General features: G+C 35.0%; 3 protein-coding genes across 3 annotated transcripts; all 3 read right to left on the bottom strand.

Moving 5' to 3' along the window:
- Positions 1-192: 192 nt before the first annotated feature.
- On the bottom strand, positions 193-4853 carry LOC144848348 (MAM and LDL-receptor class A domain-containing protein 1-like). Its single transcript, XM_078705067.1, has 10 exons — positions 4819-4853; positions 4338-4450; positions 3707-3966; positions 3319-3409; positions 2901-3041; positions 2453-2575; positions 1924-2145; positions 1266-1466; positions 597-711; positions 193-220 (listed from the first exon to the last, which is right to left on the bottom strand). The coding sequence occupies exons 1-10, from the start codon at positions 4851-4853 to the stop codon at positions 193-195; spliced, it is 1329 nt and encodes a 442-aa protein (XP_078561193.1).
- A 974-nt stretch (positions 4854-5827) lies between these two features.
- Positions 5828-8420, bottom strand: LOC144848347 (MAM and LDL-receptor class A domain-containing protein 1-like). Its single transcript, XM_078705066.1, has 8 exons — positions 8375-8420; positions 8111-8257; positions 7760-7923; positions 7139-7328; positions 6822-6959; positions 6455-6723; positions 6184-6268; positions 5828-6075 (listed from the first exon to the last, which is right to left on the bottom strand). Exons 1-8 carry the CDS (start codon positions 8418-8420, stop codon positions 5828-5830), a joined length of 1287 nt encoding a protein of 428 aa, XP_078561192.1.
- Positions 8421-8762: 342 nt separating this feature from the next.
- Positions 8763-17899, bottom strand: LOC144848346 (MAM and LDL-receptor class A domain-containing protein 1-like). Its single transcript, XM_078705065.1, has 20 exons — positions 17746-17899; positions 17145-17366; positions 16325-16430; positions 15943-16096; positions 15237-15477; positions 14667-14920; positions 14154-14385; positions 13756-14024; positions 13229-13391; positions 12915-13052; positions 12377-12639; positions 12033-12126; positions 11745-11891; positions 11207-11469; positions 10544-10775; positions 10255-10366; positions 9937-10084; positions 9494-9677; positions 9258-9401; positions 8763-9092 (listed from the first exon to the last, which is right to left on the bottom strand). The coding sequence occupies exons 1-20, from the start codon at positions 17828-17830 to the stop codon at positions 8806-8808; spliced, it is 3738 nt and encodes a 1245-aa protein (XP_078561191.1). The 5' UTR covers positions 17831-17899; the 3' UTR covers positions 8763-8805.
- Positions 17900-18378: the final 479 nt, after the last annotated feature.

The raw sequence follows: 18378 nt of genomic DNA, 5'->3' as shown, positions 1-18378 counted from the left end.
CCTGTATTTATGTTTTCTTTAGACAAAATAAAATACTTACTCCTTGGTGGGCACTCTCCGTCCGACACTTGAAGATCATCTAATGATATGTCACCCATGAAGTCGTCTCCTCGTACTCCTTCAAAGACTATGTAAAAGGTATTTGCTGTGTCGTTTACAAGAAGTTGTCCAAACGTCCAGTCATAGTTCTGCTCACCCTGGCGTGTCCATAGCACTTGACCTATAAAAAAGTAAAGATAATAGCAAACATGAAGGGAAGGATACAGGAAGGGAATACTGCAAACAAACAACACATTTATTAAAATACGAAACTTTTATATATATGTAGACAGATATATCTGAGAGAGATTTTGTTCAGGGAGTTTTCTAGATCTGAGTTTTCTAGACACACAGGAATAATAATTTGGAATTAGGGGAAATATTCTTATCTCATGTATGTCTGAGTTTTATTACTAGTTCCCTAAATATCTAAAAAATGTACACATTTTCCAATAAATAATAACAAATTAAATTTATAGAAAAGATAGAATTTTTTACCAAGTTTGTTCACATTGGAAGTTGCATATACATTGAGAGTTCCAATATGGCGTCCATACATGTGGTACCAGAAACGTAAGCAGGTGAACCGTGCAGTGGCTGTCAAACCATCACTAATAAGACGTGCCTTCTCATTCACAGTTTTTCCAGATGCCTCAAGATAAATATAGTAACCTGAAAGAAGATTAAAACGTACAGTAACAGTCATAACATTCTAGGAATAATAATAAATTTATAATGCACCATATCCAATCAATGATTGCTCATAAGCACAGTATATTCTACTTATACTCATCAATCAAACTAACAGTGGTGTTGGTAGTCTATGAGTGAAAGAAGTGTGAAGACAATAGTGATACTTGAGAGAGATGGTGCATGGATTGTTCAATTTTGCTTTTGGGAATAATACCATACAGTGATTTAGGGATCTTACAAAAAGACAGTACAGCTGAAATTATTATTACTAGATATTGCAAATTGCTAGTGAGTGCTGCGAGCAGATATCTGGACATACAAATGTCCAAAAAAGAGAAAGTACTAGTATTTCTTCACTCGTGGTCTGACTATGCAGTGTACAATCATTGCCTTTAATAAATGTCTTCACCCGTGTCAAAGAGCCACTTAGTCTAGGTCATCTTAGGCCAATGTTTTGCAGCCAAATAATGACTTTTCAGATCTGACAAGCAATGAAGCGTGGCAGGAGGTGAAATATAAATTATTAGTCCTACCATTCTTGTTTCCTTTGGTATGGTCAGCAGTCGGGCCTGTGTTGTCACTTCCTGTTCGTCCTTGTTGAACTGTCCAGTCGAAATCATCAGCGGCGTCCTGTCTCCAGGCACAGACGTTACCATTCTCAAAGTTACAATCATTTGGTCCTGATGGCTGTGTTGGCATTGCTGTTGGTACAGTGGCAGGTGTTGTAATATCAACTGTCAAATGCAGATAAAAATTAGATATGTTAAACATGGACAAACATGAATTGATGAAGAATCAAGAAGTGTGTTTGGTGGATGTCTCTGGATTCAATCAGGATAGTTCTGTAGTTTTCGTCTTCTTTGTTATCTTATCTTTATATTGGGCACAAGAATCCATATTAAAAAACAGAGAATTGATCAAACAGAAATAAAACGGTAATAAAAAATTTCCCCAACAAAAAACACATGGAAAATGCCAATAAAAGTCTATAGATTGAAATAAAGGTTTTGTAGTGTATCTTGTAGTTAGGCATAGTTAAAGAATACCACATCGATAAAAAAAACATGAATATACTGTGTAACTTGTGTATTTATATGTCAGAAAATATAGGGCCTAAGAACAGATGTCATTTTAGCAGCTATAAGGTCACAGCTGAGAGTTTAACCTGACTCTCAACTAAAGTAAACATACCTGTACAGACTGAACCTTGTGCGATGTTTGTATCATCAATAGCAATATCTGCTGTGAAATTGCCACCATGTTTGCCTTCTATAATAATCTGGTACTCATCAGCTGTGATCAGACCAATGGTTGCTTGATACCAGACATTGCCTTTGTTTCCACTTCTTGACAGTTTAGGAATGTACTGGTCTGTCTTGGAGTCTTTCATGTATACATTCAAATCACCAACACCTAAGAAATGGAAATAATAGCTTGGAATTGCTACATGTATACACTCCAAATAGTAGTGGCACCATGTTTGGTGGTTGCCATGCTTGTCTTCCAATCCAAAGGTCCTGGGTTCAATCCTGACCTAGTGCCAGGATTGTAACTCACGACTCTTTCAACTCCACTCCCTAAGCCTCAAATGAGACTTAGTTTATAAGCGCGATAAATTATAAAATAGTTTATCCACCCTGTAATTGGCGAGTTACTCGCTGTTGGATGCGTATGAAATAAAAATATAATAGCTAAGCAAACCAAAAGTAAAAACGCTAACCTTGTCCATACATGTGATACCAGAAGGAGAAGCAAGACCCTGAAGTGGGTGGTAGATGCGCACTGACAAGCCATGCCTTGTTGTCCTTTACTCCAACAGATGACTCAATGAACAGGTAGAAACCTACAACAAATATTACATGATAATGAGATAGCAACTAGCAAAGATAATGACTACAAAAGGTATTCTAATACATCAGCAGGGATATACAAGTGTTAAACCTGAAGTTTCACTGCTGATATTGAAGACTTTATATCAAGCTTCACATACATATAAGCCTCTTTAATTTTCAACTTTTCTAAACAAATGGTTTTATACCATTAAGATGGTAAAACTGAGAGCATTGCTTTTTTAATACAGTAGTATTATTTATTTGAAATTTCAAAGACATTTTTTGTTTAATATCTATGTTTCAATAATTAACATTCTATTGCTTTTCTGTTCTTACCTTGATCAGTGGCCGTAGTATGATCAGTAGAAGGACCTGTGTATGAACTTGGTGTCCCACCAGCAGATCTCATCCAATCAAAATCATCATCACTCACTTCATTTTGCCAGCCACATTTATCACTCTCAAAGTCACAGTAACCTGGACACAAAAGAAACAATATTTAAATGAACACTGTACAAAAGCATACATACCTGCATTTACTTTTTAAAACTTTACCATTCATTAAAAATCTGTGTCTACACTCAAACTAGTGTGATGTGCCCAAATATGGTAGTGATATGACATAATCGTGTCCATATATGGGCACATCAGATTGTTTTTGTCACATAAAGTTTGATAGTGTAGACAGAGCTTTATAATGCTTTAAAGCTTTAAACAATTGTTTTTTAATAAGAACTACAAATATTTGGCTTACCAACTGAAGGGCAGGCACCCATTATCATTGAAATATCATCTATAGCCATATCTCCACGAATTCCATTTCCACGAAGTGATTCAAAGACAGCCTAAAATACATAAATCAATACAAAAATTATATTTCATCATGGATGTAGTTGTGCTGCTATGCAGGGCCATCAAGTTTCTTCCATTTATAATTTTCACCAATATCTACCCTAAGAAGGTCTAGTCTCCCACAGTATTTTAGCCACCTGCAAAAGCTAAAACTACATTGTGAGGAAATGATCGATTGGTAACATTCAACTAGATTAAATAAGGTTAAATAAGATTAGATAAGTAGATTATTGTGATAATCAACTGTTGCTGATAAGGAATATAGCTATAATAGCAAAATAAAGGCTAACCTCAAAACCAGTATTACTTGGCATTGTTGCTTGTCCAAATCTCCAAACATCCCCCTGGTCCAATGACTGTGTCCAGAGGACAGTACCAAGGTTACCGTTCTGCCTAGCATACACGTTAATCGTTCCCATCCTATCGCCGTACATATGATACCAAAATTGCAGGCATTCCCCAGTAGAACTGGGTGAATAAGTTGGGCTGACTAGACGAGCCTTGTCCCCTTGTGTAATAGGGCTTGATACCTCAGTATAATAATAGTATCCTGTAGATTTTTAATAAATGAATGGATAATGAAAATAATATGAACCTTTTCAATCAATATATCAATAAATGTATGGAAGTAGAAAAGATTGGAATTTGGAAATCGGATGTTTTAATTTATAAAACTACTATTGTTATTATATCTTTGTCTTCTCGGAATTGAAAGGAACAATATCAATATAATATATCCATTCCTTTGCAAACTTAGTGTCACATATTTTCAATGAAAGTTCCATAATTATTCTTCTGGAAAAATACAATAATGTTAGTGGACACTAGTCATGCCTCTAATGTGAAGAAGTGTCACTGCTGGTGTGGTAGAATGATTAATATGAAAGTTTTCTGAAAAAAATCTTTATATAATATTGTTACCTGCACTTGTTCCAAGTGTGTGATCAAAACTTGGACCCGTGTTAGCACTTCCAGTTGTGCCCTTCTTTCTTGTCCAATCGAAATCATCGGTCTTATCTTGTGTCCAACCACAGCTGTCCAGTTCAAAATCACATATTTCTAAAACAGAGGATTACAAATAATGGAAAAGGTGTTTAAAAGGGTTGTTTTTTTCCTAAATTGTTTTCTACTCTTACTCTCTCCACCCTCCTTTTTTTAATTCTTTTACCCAAGCGCTTGTTTGATTTATAGATCTTCTAAGCCTGCTTATAATCTTGTCTAAGTACTCTCACTTTCTGATGAAGGGCTAGTGTTGGCCAAATTGCAAACTTTTCTGGCTTTTATTTAATTTATTGTTTTGATTTAGCTTTTTTTTAATTTTATTTTGTATCTCCATTGGGATCGAGATTTTTCAGTAATTTGCCTTTAGATTGTAATATGAATTGACATGCATCTTACTTGCTGGTGGACAAGCTCCCAAGGTGTAGTTAAAGTCATCCACTGCCAAGTCACTCTCAAAGCTACTACCAATAACACCCTCGACCAAAATCTATGTCAAAATAAAGAGATAGTAAGAGATTAAAAGACTACAATGAACTGTAGCTTATAATAATTGATCATCAAATGGATGTTTATAAATACAAATAGACAGAAGAAATAAAATAATGTCTTTCTTAACAATATCAGAGGTCAATGCAAACAATTTTCTTGTTCTAAAAATTGGTATTGGTAGCATGCTTTCATCAATTAATATTCATAGGAAAATAATTTGTATTTATGATATTTGATTTGGTCAAAACCAATACTGCAACTTTTTGTTCTTCTCAAAAGGCTTCTTAAAAGTCGAAGACTTGTTATTTCATCCAAATAATAAATATCTAAAGCTCTGTCTACACTATTAAACTAGTTTGACCAAAAAAAATGTGATGTGCCTAATATTGTAGTGATATGCCCAAATATGGTAGTGGAATGACATCATCAGTTCCATATATGGGCACATCACATTTTTTGTCACATAAAGTTTGATAGTGTAGACAGAGCTTAAGCATTGGCTTACCAAAAAGTCAACATCACTAATAATAGTAAATTGACCAAATAACCACTCATTTCCCTGTGTTCCAAACCTCAAAAATCTCTTTGATAAACTTTGATCGTGTATCTTTTGAGTAAATACTTGAAGCCTTCCAACGGTGGCACCATACATGTGGTACCAAAAGCTAAAGCAGTTACCATCATTAGGAGTTGGACCTCTGGTAGACGAGAGGATCCAGGCTGTATCTCCTTTCGTTCGACTGGATGCTTCGGTGTACAAGTAGTAGCCTAGGAGAAAAAAATCAGAAAACTTTGAGTTATGGGAAAATTCCTTAAAAGTAAGTCATTCATAGTTAGATGAGGTACTAATACTTTATTGATGAACATGTCACAGCTAAAATCTCTAATTGCAATATGGTCATTTAGATCACATTACTCTACTAAGTTAACCTTTCCTTTAGCTTACTTCTTACACCTAAGTTTTCAAAGCAAATACAACATTTCTTACCATTTCCTGTGGTGTGATCTGATCCTGGACCTGAACCTAAAGATGGTGTTTCAATATTTGTTCTTGTCCAATCAAAGTCATCTTTAGCTGTTTCCTGCTTCCAACCGCAAAAGTTGATTTCAAAGTCACAAATGATGTCAGAGTTGATTGAATTAGCTGGATCTGCTATGGCTGGTTGAACTGATAGAGAAAGATAGACAAATTTTATATACATTTTTTAACTATTGGCATCAACGTTTTAATGAAATTAAAGTTCAATGTTTATTTAATATAAGATTGAAAGCTTACTTTGGCAATCGTTGTCAAGAAAAACGATATCATCAATAGCGATGTCACCACGGAAGTCAGAGCCTTTGATGCCCTCAAAGATAACCTACAGAACATTTCAGAAAAATGTAGGTGTTTTAATCTTTTATTGAATATTGAACTTAAGACACCAAGACTTAAAGCTACGTCATGCCGCACCAACACTCAAAGTATATATACATAAAATCAACATAATGTATCAACATTAATGGGCATAATAACTACTGCTATTTATAACAAGGAATCAACTTACAATCCACTTGAATGGTGAGACAATACCAAGCTGACCGCTCAACCATAAGTCCTGATCTGTACTTTGCTGTCCATATAAGGCCCATGATTTAACCTCATTTGTACCGTTGTACTCCGCAACATAGATATTAAGATAGCCAATGTCCAAACCAAACATATGATACCAGAAGGTAACACACTTGCCAGAAGTAGCATCAAAGATCTCACTAACTAAGCGTGCACCGTCTCCAGTTGCCTGAGGACTAGATGTCTCAATGAACATGTAGTAGCCTAAAGAATAATAAAGTAATTATCGTAGTGTCATTGATGAAGATTTTAGGGGGGTTACGCAATCAAATTCTATGAACAGTAATATAGACATGTCTTACCTGTTCCATCCCCTACAGTGTGGTCAGTGTTAGGACCGGTAGAAGCACTAGTTGTTGACCCTTGACCTCTCAACCAATCAAATTCATCATCCAGAGAATTGTAATACAAGCAGTAACCATTTTCAAAGTTACATTCCCCTATAAAAAATCAGTATTTTAAATTAAATTATCCTTCATGGCATGAAGTAGTAGTAGCTTATACTGTATATGGTACAACCAGACTATTCCATTTTCTTTTTTGATAAGTCTTGAATCCAAAAGGTTTCACAAAAATAGAAAATTAAGAAACTTATAGTACAATTAGATATTATTTTTACCTGCACCAGGGCATTTTCCATCAACATATGATATCTCATCAATAGAAATATCACTTCTGATTCCATCACCACGGATTCCTTCTAAAAATATCTCATAGTTCTGACTACTGGAAATCTCTACTACGCCTTGAATCCAGCGATCACCATAATCACCTGATCGAGTCCATAATACTTGATTGTTACCATTAACCTAAACAAATAAAAAATGTTAAATAAAAAAGTTTGGATGGGAGGCCACCTAGGAATACTGGGTGCTGTAAAGACATACATAAAGACATCTTAGGGAGTGTTATAATATGATGGTAATGAAATTGGAAGCAAGAGGCAAAGGGTTAAGACCTTCGTGCCATATTTCTTGTATCCTTAGGCAAGATACTTTACTCTTTGCTTAATCCTTTGGATGGGATGTAAAGCAGTTGGTTCAGTGTTAATACGCTGTTCATGTGAATGATATATATCTTGGTGTACTATTTGAAAAGAGTAGATTACTGATCATTTTCCTGTACACTGGCCACTCTGGGAGAACTACCATGTACCGAAGAAGTAACCCAGAAACAAACAATAAACAAAAGTAGACTATGAGTTAGGTGGTTTTGTTGGAATACACATGTTATTACTTACTCTGTATCCAAAATTAAGAGTTCCCATGTTTACACCAAACATATGATAATAGAAATGCCAACATTGGGAGGGTTTGTTTGATTCAAAGGTGTGAGTTGTTGAAATGAGTCTGGCTAAATCACCTTTCGTTCGAGGTGAGGATGTTTCGATGTACAAGTAGTTACCTAAAAGAGAAAAAAGTATTTTTTTTAGATACGACAGATACAACATATGTTTCTTAATACAAGGGTTCTACCGCTTGTCTGAAATCTCAATCTTTATAGTTAAAAAGGTGTTAATTCATAAAATGGTGTTTCAATCTTTTAACTCTATGAAAAGCCCTAAATACAATGCCGTCTTTCTATGCCTTACCGTAACCTGTACCATAGGTGACATCTGTAGGAGGTCCAGTGTTTGTAGTACCAGTTGACCCAGTCTTTCTTGTCCAATCAAAGACATCGTTTTGATCTTGGACATAGCCACACAGATTTACATCTTCAAAATCGCATGTTAAGAAGCCTATGAGAAGGAACAATGTGGATTAAAGCCAAGATATGTTGTAATGCATGTACACTTATGGATAACATGTATCTATACACTAAAACTACAATTCAAGTACAAAAAAAAGAACCAAACCAGTAATAATAGTAATGCAGTAAATCTTTTGAGTTGGAACGCACATTGTTACTGTATCTACTGGTTATAGACTAAATGATAGTACATCCCTCAGGTGGGATTAAAACCCACAACTTCTTGCTTATAGCATCAGACCATACATATACAGTACTTTGCAAACTATCTTACCTGGACAGGATCCTTCATATATTCTGATGTCATCAAGCGCTATATCACCATTGTAGCTGGAGCCAATAATACCCTCAAACACAATCTGGAAATACAAAAATTAGCAGTTAATTTTACAATAAATAACCACTGTATTTACAGGAAAGATATGCAACCAATCGTTTGACAAGAATTTTGGGATATCATGAAAATGTCTTTCTTCTATTTGAGTAGCTTAAGTAATATTGTGAATTTGTATGTATTTTAAGCGATTTAATTATGGTTTACAAAAAAATAACAGTTCCAACCTTTGAAGTTGATGTTGAGACTAATTCATACTGTCCATAAATCCAACTGTTGGAACGAGTACCCTGCCTACTCCACTGAGCACTGCCTAAGTTACCACCAGTCTGAACATACAAATTGAGAGAATCAATGTTGGAGCCATACATGTGAAACCAGAAATCAACACATTTGATTGGAGATGATGGAATGTCAGCACTCGTGAACCTAGCTTTGTCTCCTGGTAAGCGTGGACTGGATGCCTCTGTGTACATGTAATATCCAGCACCTAAAAGAATACATAAAAAGTAATAAGTATACATGTTTTTTTACCTGACCTCAGCTTTGTTTGTTGAACATATCAGCAGTCTTTGAACTCATGAAATTATTCTCTTAATAATAAACATAATACTCCATAATCTTTATTCCTGCAGTAATCAGTATGGAAACTTACTTGTTCCTTTTGTGTGGTCATTGATTGGTCCACTGCTAGTAGTTGATGTAGGTCCTTGTGCTCTTGTCCAATCAAATTCATCGTCAGTTGCTTGGCTCCATGAGCAAAGATCAAACTCAAAGTTACAGTTCCATTGGGTTGGAACTATTCAAAGCAATAAGACATAATGATGTCGTTGTTAATGTATTCATTGTTTTACGAATTCAAATGTGTATGCTTATGTAAAGGTTACTTACTTGGAGTAGTGAGTGTCACAATTGGTCGTGCAGTTGTTGGTCTTGCAGTGACAGGTGGCGCTGTTGGGCCAACATTTGGGTCAGCAGAAGGTGGCTGAACAGAACATGATCCTGTTGCAAATGTGATGTCATCAATCGCCATATCTCCCAGGTGGTTTGAACCTCGAACTGCTTCAAAATATACCTGAAAAGCAAAATAAAATCTTGAAATTATTGTGTAGTACAACAGTACTTTATAACAAATTAGAAAAAAAATGTTATCCTTTTTTTTATCTTTAGGTTTGAAAATTGTTGTGTTGTGAAGGTCAGCTATACAGTATTTAACTATGAGGATTTTCTTATTGATAAAAAATAAAAGTACATTGTTACAGACAGCGGTAACATTATTAACTTTGAAATGAGAGAATACTGATTGTTATATAATAACTGTCTACATTACTTACAACAAATGTATTCAAACTTGTTATTGGAAGCTGAGCAGAAACCCAGCTATTTCCAAAATCAGAGTACAGTTGCCACAACAAGACTTTACCAGAGCCAGCATCTACATACACACTAAGGGTACCCATGTTGGACCCATACAAGTGGAACCTGTATACAGAAAAAGAACATGTTAATGGTAACAAATATTTTCCTTTGACAAAACATCACATGTAATTATACCTTTTTTGCAATAAATTGTTTTCAAGTGTACAGAATAAAATTAGACCTAACTGTTATTAGGTGAAAATTATATATAATTTATAATTGATAGAACTTACCAAAACTCCATACATTTGCCAGAAACTCCAGGAGATTGTAGGTTTTGACTAACAAGCCATGCCTTGTCACCAGGAATTCTGGGATTGGACATCTCGATAAACATGTAGTAACCTAATTTGTTATTAAGAAAAAGTGGGATAACAATAACATTAAAGAGGCATCAACATAACAGTCATCTATTCATCTAAGAAGACCCTTGGCACTGACCAACACAAAAACCTCTGTAAATAATTTTTTTAATCTGATGTTTGTGAAAAAGAGTTAAACCAATGTGTGTATTATAAGTACCTTGGTCATCTCCTCTTGTGTGGTCATCAATTGGTCCTGTAAGTTTACCAGCATCAACGCCCTGACCACTCAGCCAATCAAAATCATCTCCATTAGCAGTGTTCATCCAAGTACACAGTCCATTCTCAAAGTTACAATCGCCAGGTGGAGAACAAGCACCATCTCTGACTGAGATATCATCAATTGCAATATCACCTTTGCTGCCAGTTCCAATCACTCCTTCCCAAACAATCTTTAAAATAAAAAAAAATAATTTAAGATACATTATCAATAAAAAATAAATATAATAATATCAATGTTATCGATATAAACCCTGTCACCATTCAAGGTGAAAGAAATGAAATGGTGCAAGAACTCAAGATAATAGATGGACCAAGATGTTCACAGAATGGTAACCAAGAAATGGTCAAAGAAGAAGAGGGAGACAAAAGAAGAAGATGGATAGATGAGATCATCAAATACACAAACGTGGCAACCTGGACGAGAATGGCATTTGACAGAAGAAAATGGAAATTGCTGGAGGAGGGCTTCACCCAACAATGGATGAAGACAGCCTGATGATTAATGATCAATAAATCACTGAAAATAATGATCTAGTCTTATAAGCACTGAAAATATGCAAAACGCACCCTAGTTAAAATTGAATTCTTAACCTAGGCTTACCTGAAAGTTCGAACTGTAGGTAGCCGTGACCTGTGCTGTGTGCCATACATCACCCTGGTCACCACTTAATGTCCACAGCAACTGTTTCTGACCAGTGATGCCTGAAGGTTGCACATATACATTCAGTGTTCCCATATCAATTCCATTCATGTTGTAGTAGAACTCTGCACATGAGCCGGTGGATGCTTGTCGGGTCTCGCTAATCAGACGGGCTTTGTCACCAGCCTTACGTGGCGCGGAGGCATCAGTGAAATAGTAACCACCTGATTAAGATATAAAAAACAGTAAGCCCCTTTTAAAAATGAAATATTTCATTTGGAATTTTGTGTCAAACCCAACCTAAATATATTTTTAACTTAAGCATAAGAAAATTCTATTATTAACATTTACCAATTTGTTTAAGAAAGAAAAGGTTTTCCTACCAATTACTTTATTCCATGGAGGTATAAATACCTCCATGTTTTTTATTCCTATTTTCTCATTCCGTTTCTTTCCCCACCTACAATTATCAATGTTGCTTATATATTAAATTAATTACCATATTTAGTTCCTAATGTATGATCTACAGATGGGCCAGTGCCTGAAGTGCCGCTGGTTCCTGCTATTTGTCTCCAATTAAAATCATCTGCTGTATCTTGTGTGAATCCACAATCATGGCCTGCCAACTCAAAGTCACAATATTCTCCTGAAAGCAAAAAAAATCAACATTTTTTTCACATATGATGTGTAATAATGTGTAACAAGTTCACCTATTATGCTATCAAATGCTTACAAAATTCTGTACAAATTTATGATGTGTAGGTCACAAGTTAAATTCCAACATTACCTTGTGGTGGTAGGCATATTCCAACTTTGACTGTGACATCATCAATAGCAATGTCGCCACGATTATCAGTGCCACGCACACCCTCAAATACAATCTAGTTCAAACAAACATAACAATGCTAAAAATACAGTGACATAGCAGACTACTTCCTGTAACCATCATAATTGCTTGTATTCTCCAGATGTTATAAAACTCAACAGCAATATTGTTTACAATTACTGAGATATCAACCTAAGCATTCCATTACATACATGATTTGTATTACTTTGTGTCTTTGTTGTGCAGCAAAACAATGTGTTTTACTTTAGACAAAGGAGTATATAAACTACTCAACAGAAACCTACCCTGAAGTCACTTAATGGTTTTAAATTAATTTCTGCATATATCCATTTATTAAGGTTTGTCCCTTCTCTAACCCATACAACATCACCAAGCGAGACACCTATCTTTGTGTACACATTCAATATCTTCACATGCGTGCCATACATATGATACCAGAATCGAAGACAGTGACCATCATCTGCTAGTATTATGGAACTTTCTAGTCTGGCTGCGTCGTTTGGCATGCGAGGACTACTGGTTTCAATGTAACTATACCATCCAGATCCTATGAAAATAAAGGAGGGAGGTGAACTTTATTTGAAAGGTGAAATACAACAATTCAATAGAAAGTACAATGACTGTTTATTTTATGGGTGACCATTCTGCAATATTTGAATTAAATGATAAGATCATAGAAATTCTAGCATCATTAGAAAATTTTAAAAAAACAATGGCAATGACAGTATCTGTACAGTATATGTAGTGTTTGTTATATATAAACAATTTTTTTCTTTTTTTCAATCACAACCCGTTTCAAATATGCATATCAATCCCACTTACCACTAGTGTGGTCACCATGTGGTCCTGTAAGGTCAGTTCCAGTTGGGCCAGTTGCTCTCATCCAGTCAAACTGGTCATCGGTTGCTTGTGTCCATGTGCAGAACCCTTGGTCAAATGTACAATCCCATGCAGATGGTACTAAGAATAAGTAACAAGATTAATTAAATGATCATCATTTACCCAATAAAATAATATTGCTGGCAACACACAAGGAAATGTTCGTTATCCAATTAACATTTCATATCATATTTACTGGCATTGCTGAGCCTGGTAACAATTCTTTGCTTTTACACATTCGTTTTATAATAACTTACCATACGGTGTAGTTGGTCCTGCTAAGGCAGAGGATGGGGCTGCAGTTACCGGTGCACCAATAGCATTTGATGGACTAATGCTACACACACCTGATGAGAATGTGATGTCATCAAGGGCTATATCGCCTACACCTACTGTACCTTGTATTGCAGTGATAGCAAGCTGGAGATATAATTGAATAAGTAAAATGAAGAAAAAGAAATGGAACAAATATATGAATTTGTCTTTCTCTCACACAAAGGCAATGCATATGAAATTTGTCAATGATGGCCTGATGTACTCAATAATGAGGACGGCTAACAAGACAAGTAATTATGTGATCATGTGTAAGTTACATGAATTATACATTTGTTTTAAAATATATAAAAAGTCTAGTAGATTAGGCCTCATGACTTCCTTATCTTTAAATTGCTAAAACATTAAAAGAAAGTTTTGTATTGTACTAGTCCGAGTTGGATTTTTTAGTTAGTAATGAATTTATTTTCCAAGCTAAATAAGTTTAATTACAGAATATTCATGATTTTACCTTATAAGTAACAGAGCTCTTAAATGAGAAGGCACCAAATTGCCACTGATTTCCTTGATCTCCTGACAATATCCACAGACTTCTGGTGATGGCTGTCGGGTCGGGGCCTACATAAAGACCGATAGAGAGGGAAGCAACACCAGATCCATACATATGATACCAAAAGTTCATGCAGCGACTTGAAGAGCTGGTGGGATCAAACTGTATGCTGTAAAGTACTCCGACATCATTTTGTTGGTTTGCAGAAGAGTCAAGAAACACATATGTACCTAGAAGAATAAGAATTAGTAAATTCCATAAACACTCAACACTGCTACTATTTTCCTATACCAGAAAATTAATTGTGCTAAGCTATGTAAGAAGATATATATACAGTACTTTAGTAGTAAAGACTGTACCTGCATCGGTTCCCAAAGTGTGATCTGTAGATGGTCCAGAGAATCCACTTGGTGTTTTACCCTGTCCTATCAGCCAATCAAAATCATCGTTCTGAGCTAGATTAGTCCATGTGCAAAAACCATTTTCAAAGTTACATTCTCCTGCTTGAGGGCAGGCTCCTTGGGTCACGGTCAGGTCATCAAGAGCAATGTCACTGTCAAAGCTAACTCCTACCACACCCTCAAACACAAGCTGAAATAAAATGTGGCTCACATCAAAGTAAATTTTACTTATTGTCTTTTGGATGAAAATAAATGTCTTTTGAATTGAATTGGCCAAAGTTAGGTGAACTACATATATTTGTATCTACATGTGACAATTACTGATTTTATCACAAAAATGTGAAAAACAACTGAATTCTTGACAATAATAATGGGCTATCAGCTCTATGAGGATAGGCATTAGCTATTCACCTACACAGAAAGCATTATGTTTTATACCCTAAATTTATATATATATATATAAATATATACCTGGTATGCTGCTAATGGGGATACAGTCACTTGAGCAATGAACCACTGGTTTCCTTGATCACCTGATCTCATCCAAACAGGGAAGCCCAACGTGGAAGAGTCTTTGACATACACATTAAGTGTGCCTGCATTTGAGCCGTACATGTGGAACCAGAATTGCCAACACTCGGTGGCTCTAGAGCGTTGGGTGCTGACAAGTCTCGATTTGTCAGACGGTCGTCTAGGGCTTGAAGTTTCAATGTATACATACATACCTGTACAAAAATACGAATTATACTGTATTACAGTACACATACACCAACATGTTATATATATATATTGCAGTAACAAGTACCATATTTCAACTTTTAAATTTCTGGTCACGAAAAAAAATAACACATTGCTTTTAGAATGTCTAATGGTTCCAGCAAAGTAAAATATAGCAAAAAAACTCACATGTAGATCACAGATATACAGTGTAAATGATTTTTGGGAGGACGATTAGTCAAGATTCACTTGGTTTTCAGTAAAACAGTTTTGGACATTCTCTCCTAGAATGTAGAATTTTAAAACATAAGTAAAAAATCTCACCAAATGCAGTGCCATATGTATGATCAAAATCTGGTCCAGTGCCGATTGAGTCTGTGCCTTTACTGACATGGTGCCAATCAAAGTCATCCGTACCATCCTGAGCAAAACCACAGATGTCACTGCTCTCAAAGCCGCAAGTTGTCCAGTCAGTAGGTAGCTTGCAGGGTTCCTCTATGAAGCTGATGTCATCAAGAGCAATGTCTCCACGATCTCTGCCATTGGCAACGCCCTCAAAGACAACCTGAAGGAAGTACAAAGATATATTAAATAAATTGGCATTTAAGAACCAGAATACACATAACTTTTTTAATGAGAGGATCTTCATTTGATCATATGGTTTCTTGCTCTACGTTTTGATCAGATTACAGACAGCGTACTTGAAAGATGCTTAAAGTTGCTTTCCTTATCCGACTTCTCCACATAAAAAAGTCTTTGTATCGTACATATTTGTGTACAGTATATAGTATGTTTCATCCACATTAACATTGTACTTATTATCCACTAGCAAATATACCCACCCCAGTGTATAGATGTGTACAGTAGGAAAATGATTTGTATATAACAAACATACAAACTCTCTCTCTTATAATATAGATATTGTGGAAAGAAATGAGAATTTGTTAATTAATATTCATTTTCACTGTTTGAACTGATTATCCATTTATCCGTTTATTAACATATAGATACATTTTATCAGACACAGTACCTGGTAGTTGGATGACGATACCGGAAGGGAAACCTCCCCATAAAACCAATCATCAATTTGACCACCTGACTTGGTCCATCTGGCTTGACCTAGATTTCCTCCATTCTTGATGTAAACATTTAGTGAATCAATATGTTGTCCATACATATGATGCCTTATGGTGAAAAAAAGTTGTTAAAATAATGTTTACAATAAAAAGATGAGGAACCCTACAGTATATTTATACTAGCCACAATGTAGTTTTTATAATACTCAACACTGTATTTTCTAAGCATTTTCTGTGCAATTCCATTGTATTTATATTAGATATATGTATGTTAAATCATCAAATTATGATACCTATGAATTCATTGCCTACTTAAAAATACAATTTTAGACTTACCAGAATCGAAGGCATTTTTCTCCCCCCGAAAAGGGTGGTCCTTCTAACCTAGCCTTATCCTGATCATTTTGTGGAGTCACCTCAATGTACACATAATATCCAAGATCTAGATTTGCAAAATAGAATAATTTGTATATTATATTTTAAACGTTAATAATAAGTGTGCTAATATTATATAACTAGATTCATATAACAGTTTGTACATCGGAAATGCTACAACATTTTAAGCCCTTTTATACAGAGTATATGTATATTTCATACAACATGTAATACAACCAGACAAAGTATTAGTATATATATATATATATATATAATTTGAAACGATAAAGATGAGGAAATCTGTGAGAATGAGAAAAAGTCGCCCCAACCGAGACTCGAACTCGGACCGCCTGCTTGATATGCAGATGTCCTAACCATTAGACCACTGGGGCTTTCATGGTATTGTTCGAACTCGATTGGATAGCGACTCTTTAACATTCTCGGCGTGGTACGGCGGAACAGCACTAGTCCTCAGTTGTACGCACGCGCACCAGAGATCAAATTGATACGCCCTCATCTTACAGTATTTTTATTCACGAGGCGGGATCTCCGAAGAGATACTTTTATATATATAAACAAATCAGGCAAAGAACATTAATGTTCTTTGCCTGATTTGTTTATATATATATATATATATATATATTATATATATATATATTATTATATATATTATATATATATATATATTATTATATATATTATTATATTATATATATTATATATATATATATATATTATATTAGTATATAATGTACAAATTTCATTAAAACAATGTTTTTACTTGTTTCTAAGGTATGATCAGTGAGCGGCCCTGTTGCCGGACTTGTCGTCACACCTCTGCCACGTCTCCAATCAAATTGATCATCATTAGCTTGCGTCCAAAGGCAGAAATTCAACTCAAAATCACAATCATAATTGCCAGGAGGAGATTGGGTTGGAGGAGATACTGTTGTCTGCACTGTTGGGGGTTTAGTGGTTGGTGGAACAGAATCTGCAGGATTTACTAGAAGATTAAATTTAAATAATATTAGTATGTTTTAATACATATTTTTCTGTTTTACACAGGTGATGTAATGGTACCGCGTGTCATACTTTGTTGCTATGCTATTCAAATAGCAAGATAATAACAAGATTTGTATTGGTTTTGGTACTGTAACTGTTTTGATTTGGGTTTAGGAATCTTGACTGAAGATTAAATATTGGAGATTTATTAATACTATTAATTAGTAGGCTAGGCAGTGCACCAAAATTAATTGAAATCTGGGATGCCATTAACCACAATCTGAAATCATGTCAAGCAGTGATGTCAGAGTATAGTATGTATTTTTTATGTTTGGTTTAGAGGTGTTTAATCTAAACAAAATCTTCTCTGTAAGAAATACCTGCACATGATGTGTATGCAGTAAACTGAATATCATCAATAGCAATATCACCAGTGTAATCAGAACCTCTAATAGCCTCAAACATCACCTGAAAAAAATGGCATAATACACATTAAGTACCTTGTTACCAAGGTTAATTTGTTTGTATCCCAATAAACGTAGCAGAACAGTCCATGCACCATAGCGGGCTGAATAAACATCCCACACATAATCCTCATACACCATTTGCATTCTTCTCCTATTTTGGTTTGTTAAAGATGAGCAAATCCTAGATGTTAGATAAGAAAGAAAGAATCTAAAAGCCATCTTTTCAGCTTTCAAAAAGAGAGGTGCAGACTTTGCTCCATTCTAAAGTGCCTTTGTATCAATTAATATAATTATACCTACCAAATAATCGCTGTCAAAGTTTGAAAAATCAGTTGACCCAAGATACCAACGATCACCTTTATCTCCACTGATAGACCAGATATTTCTTCTAACATTTGTGTACGGATTGACAATGTACAAATTTAAAGTTCCTGGTGAATATATTGAAATACACATATTATATTTAGCTTTAATAATAATATAAATAATCTATAAAGCACACTAAAAGTGCTCAATGTGCTTTAGGGGTTATGTCATTAAGTACAG

This window comes from Antedon bifida, chromosome 7, assembly GCF_963402885.1.
Source record: "Antedon bifida chromosome 7, ecAntBifi1.1, whole genome shotgun sequence".
NCBI lineage: Eukaryota > Metazoa > Echinodermata > Crinoidea > Comatulida > Antedonidae > Antedon > Antedon bifida.
This window is presented reverse-complemented; position numbering and strand designations above follow the sequence as displayed.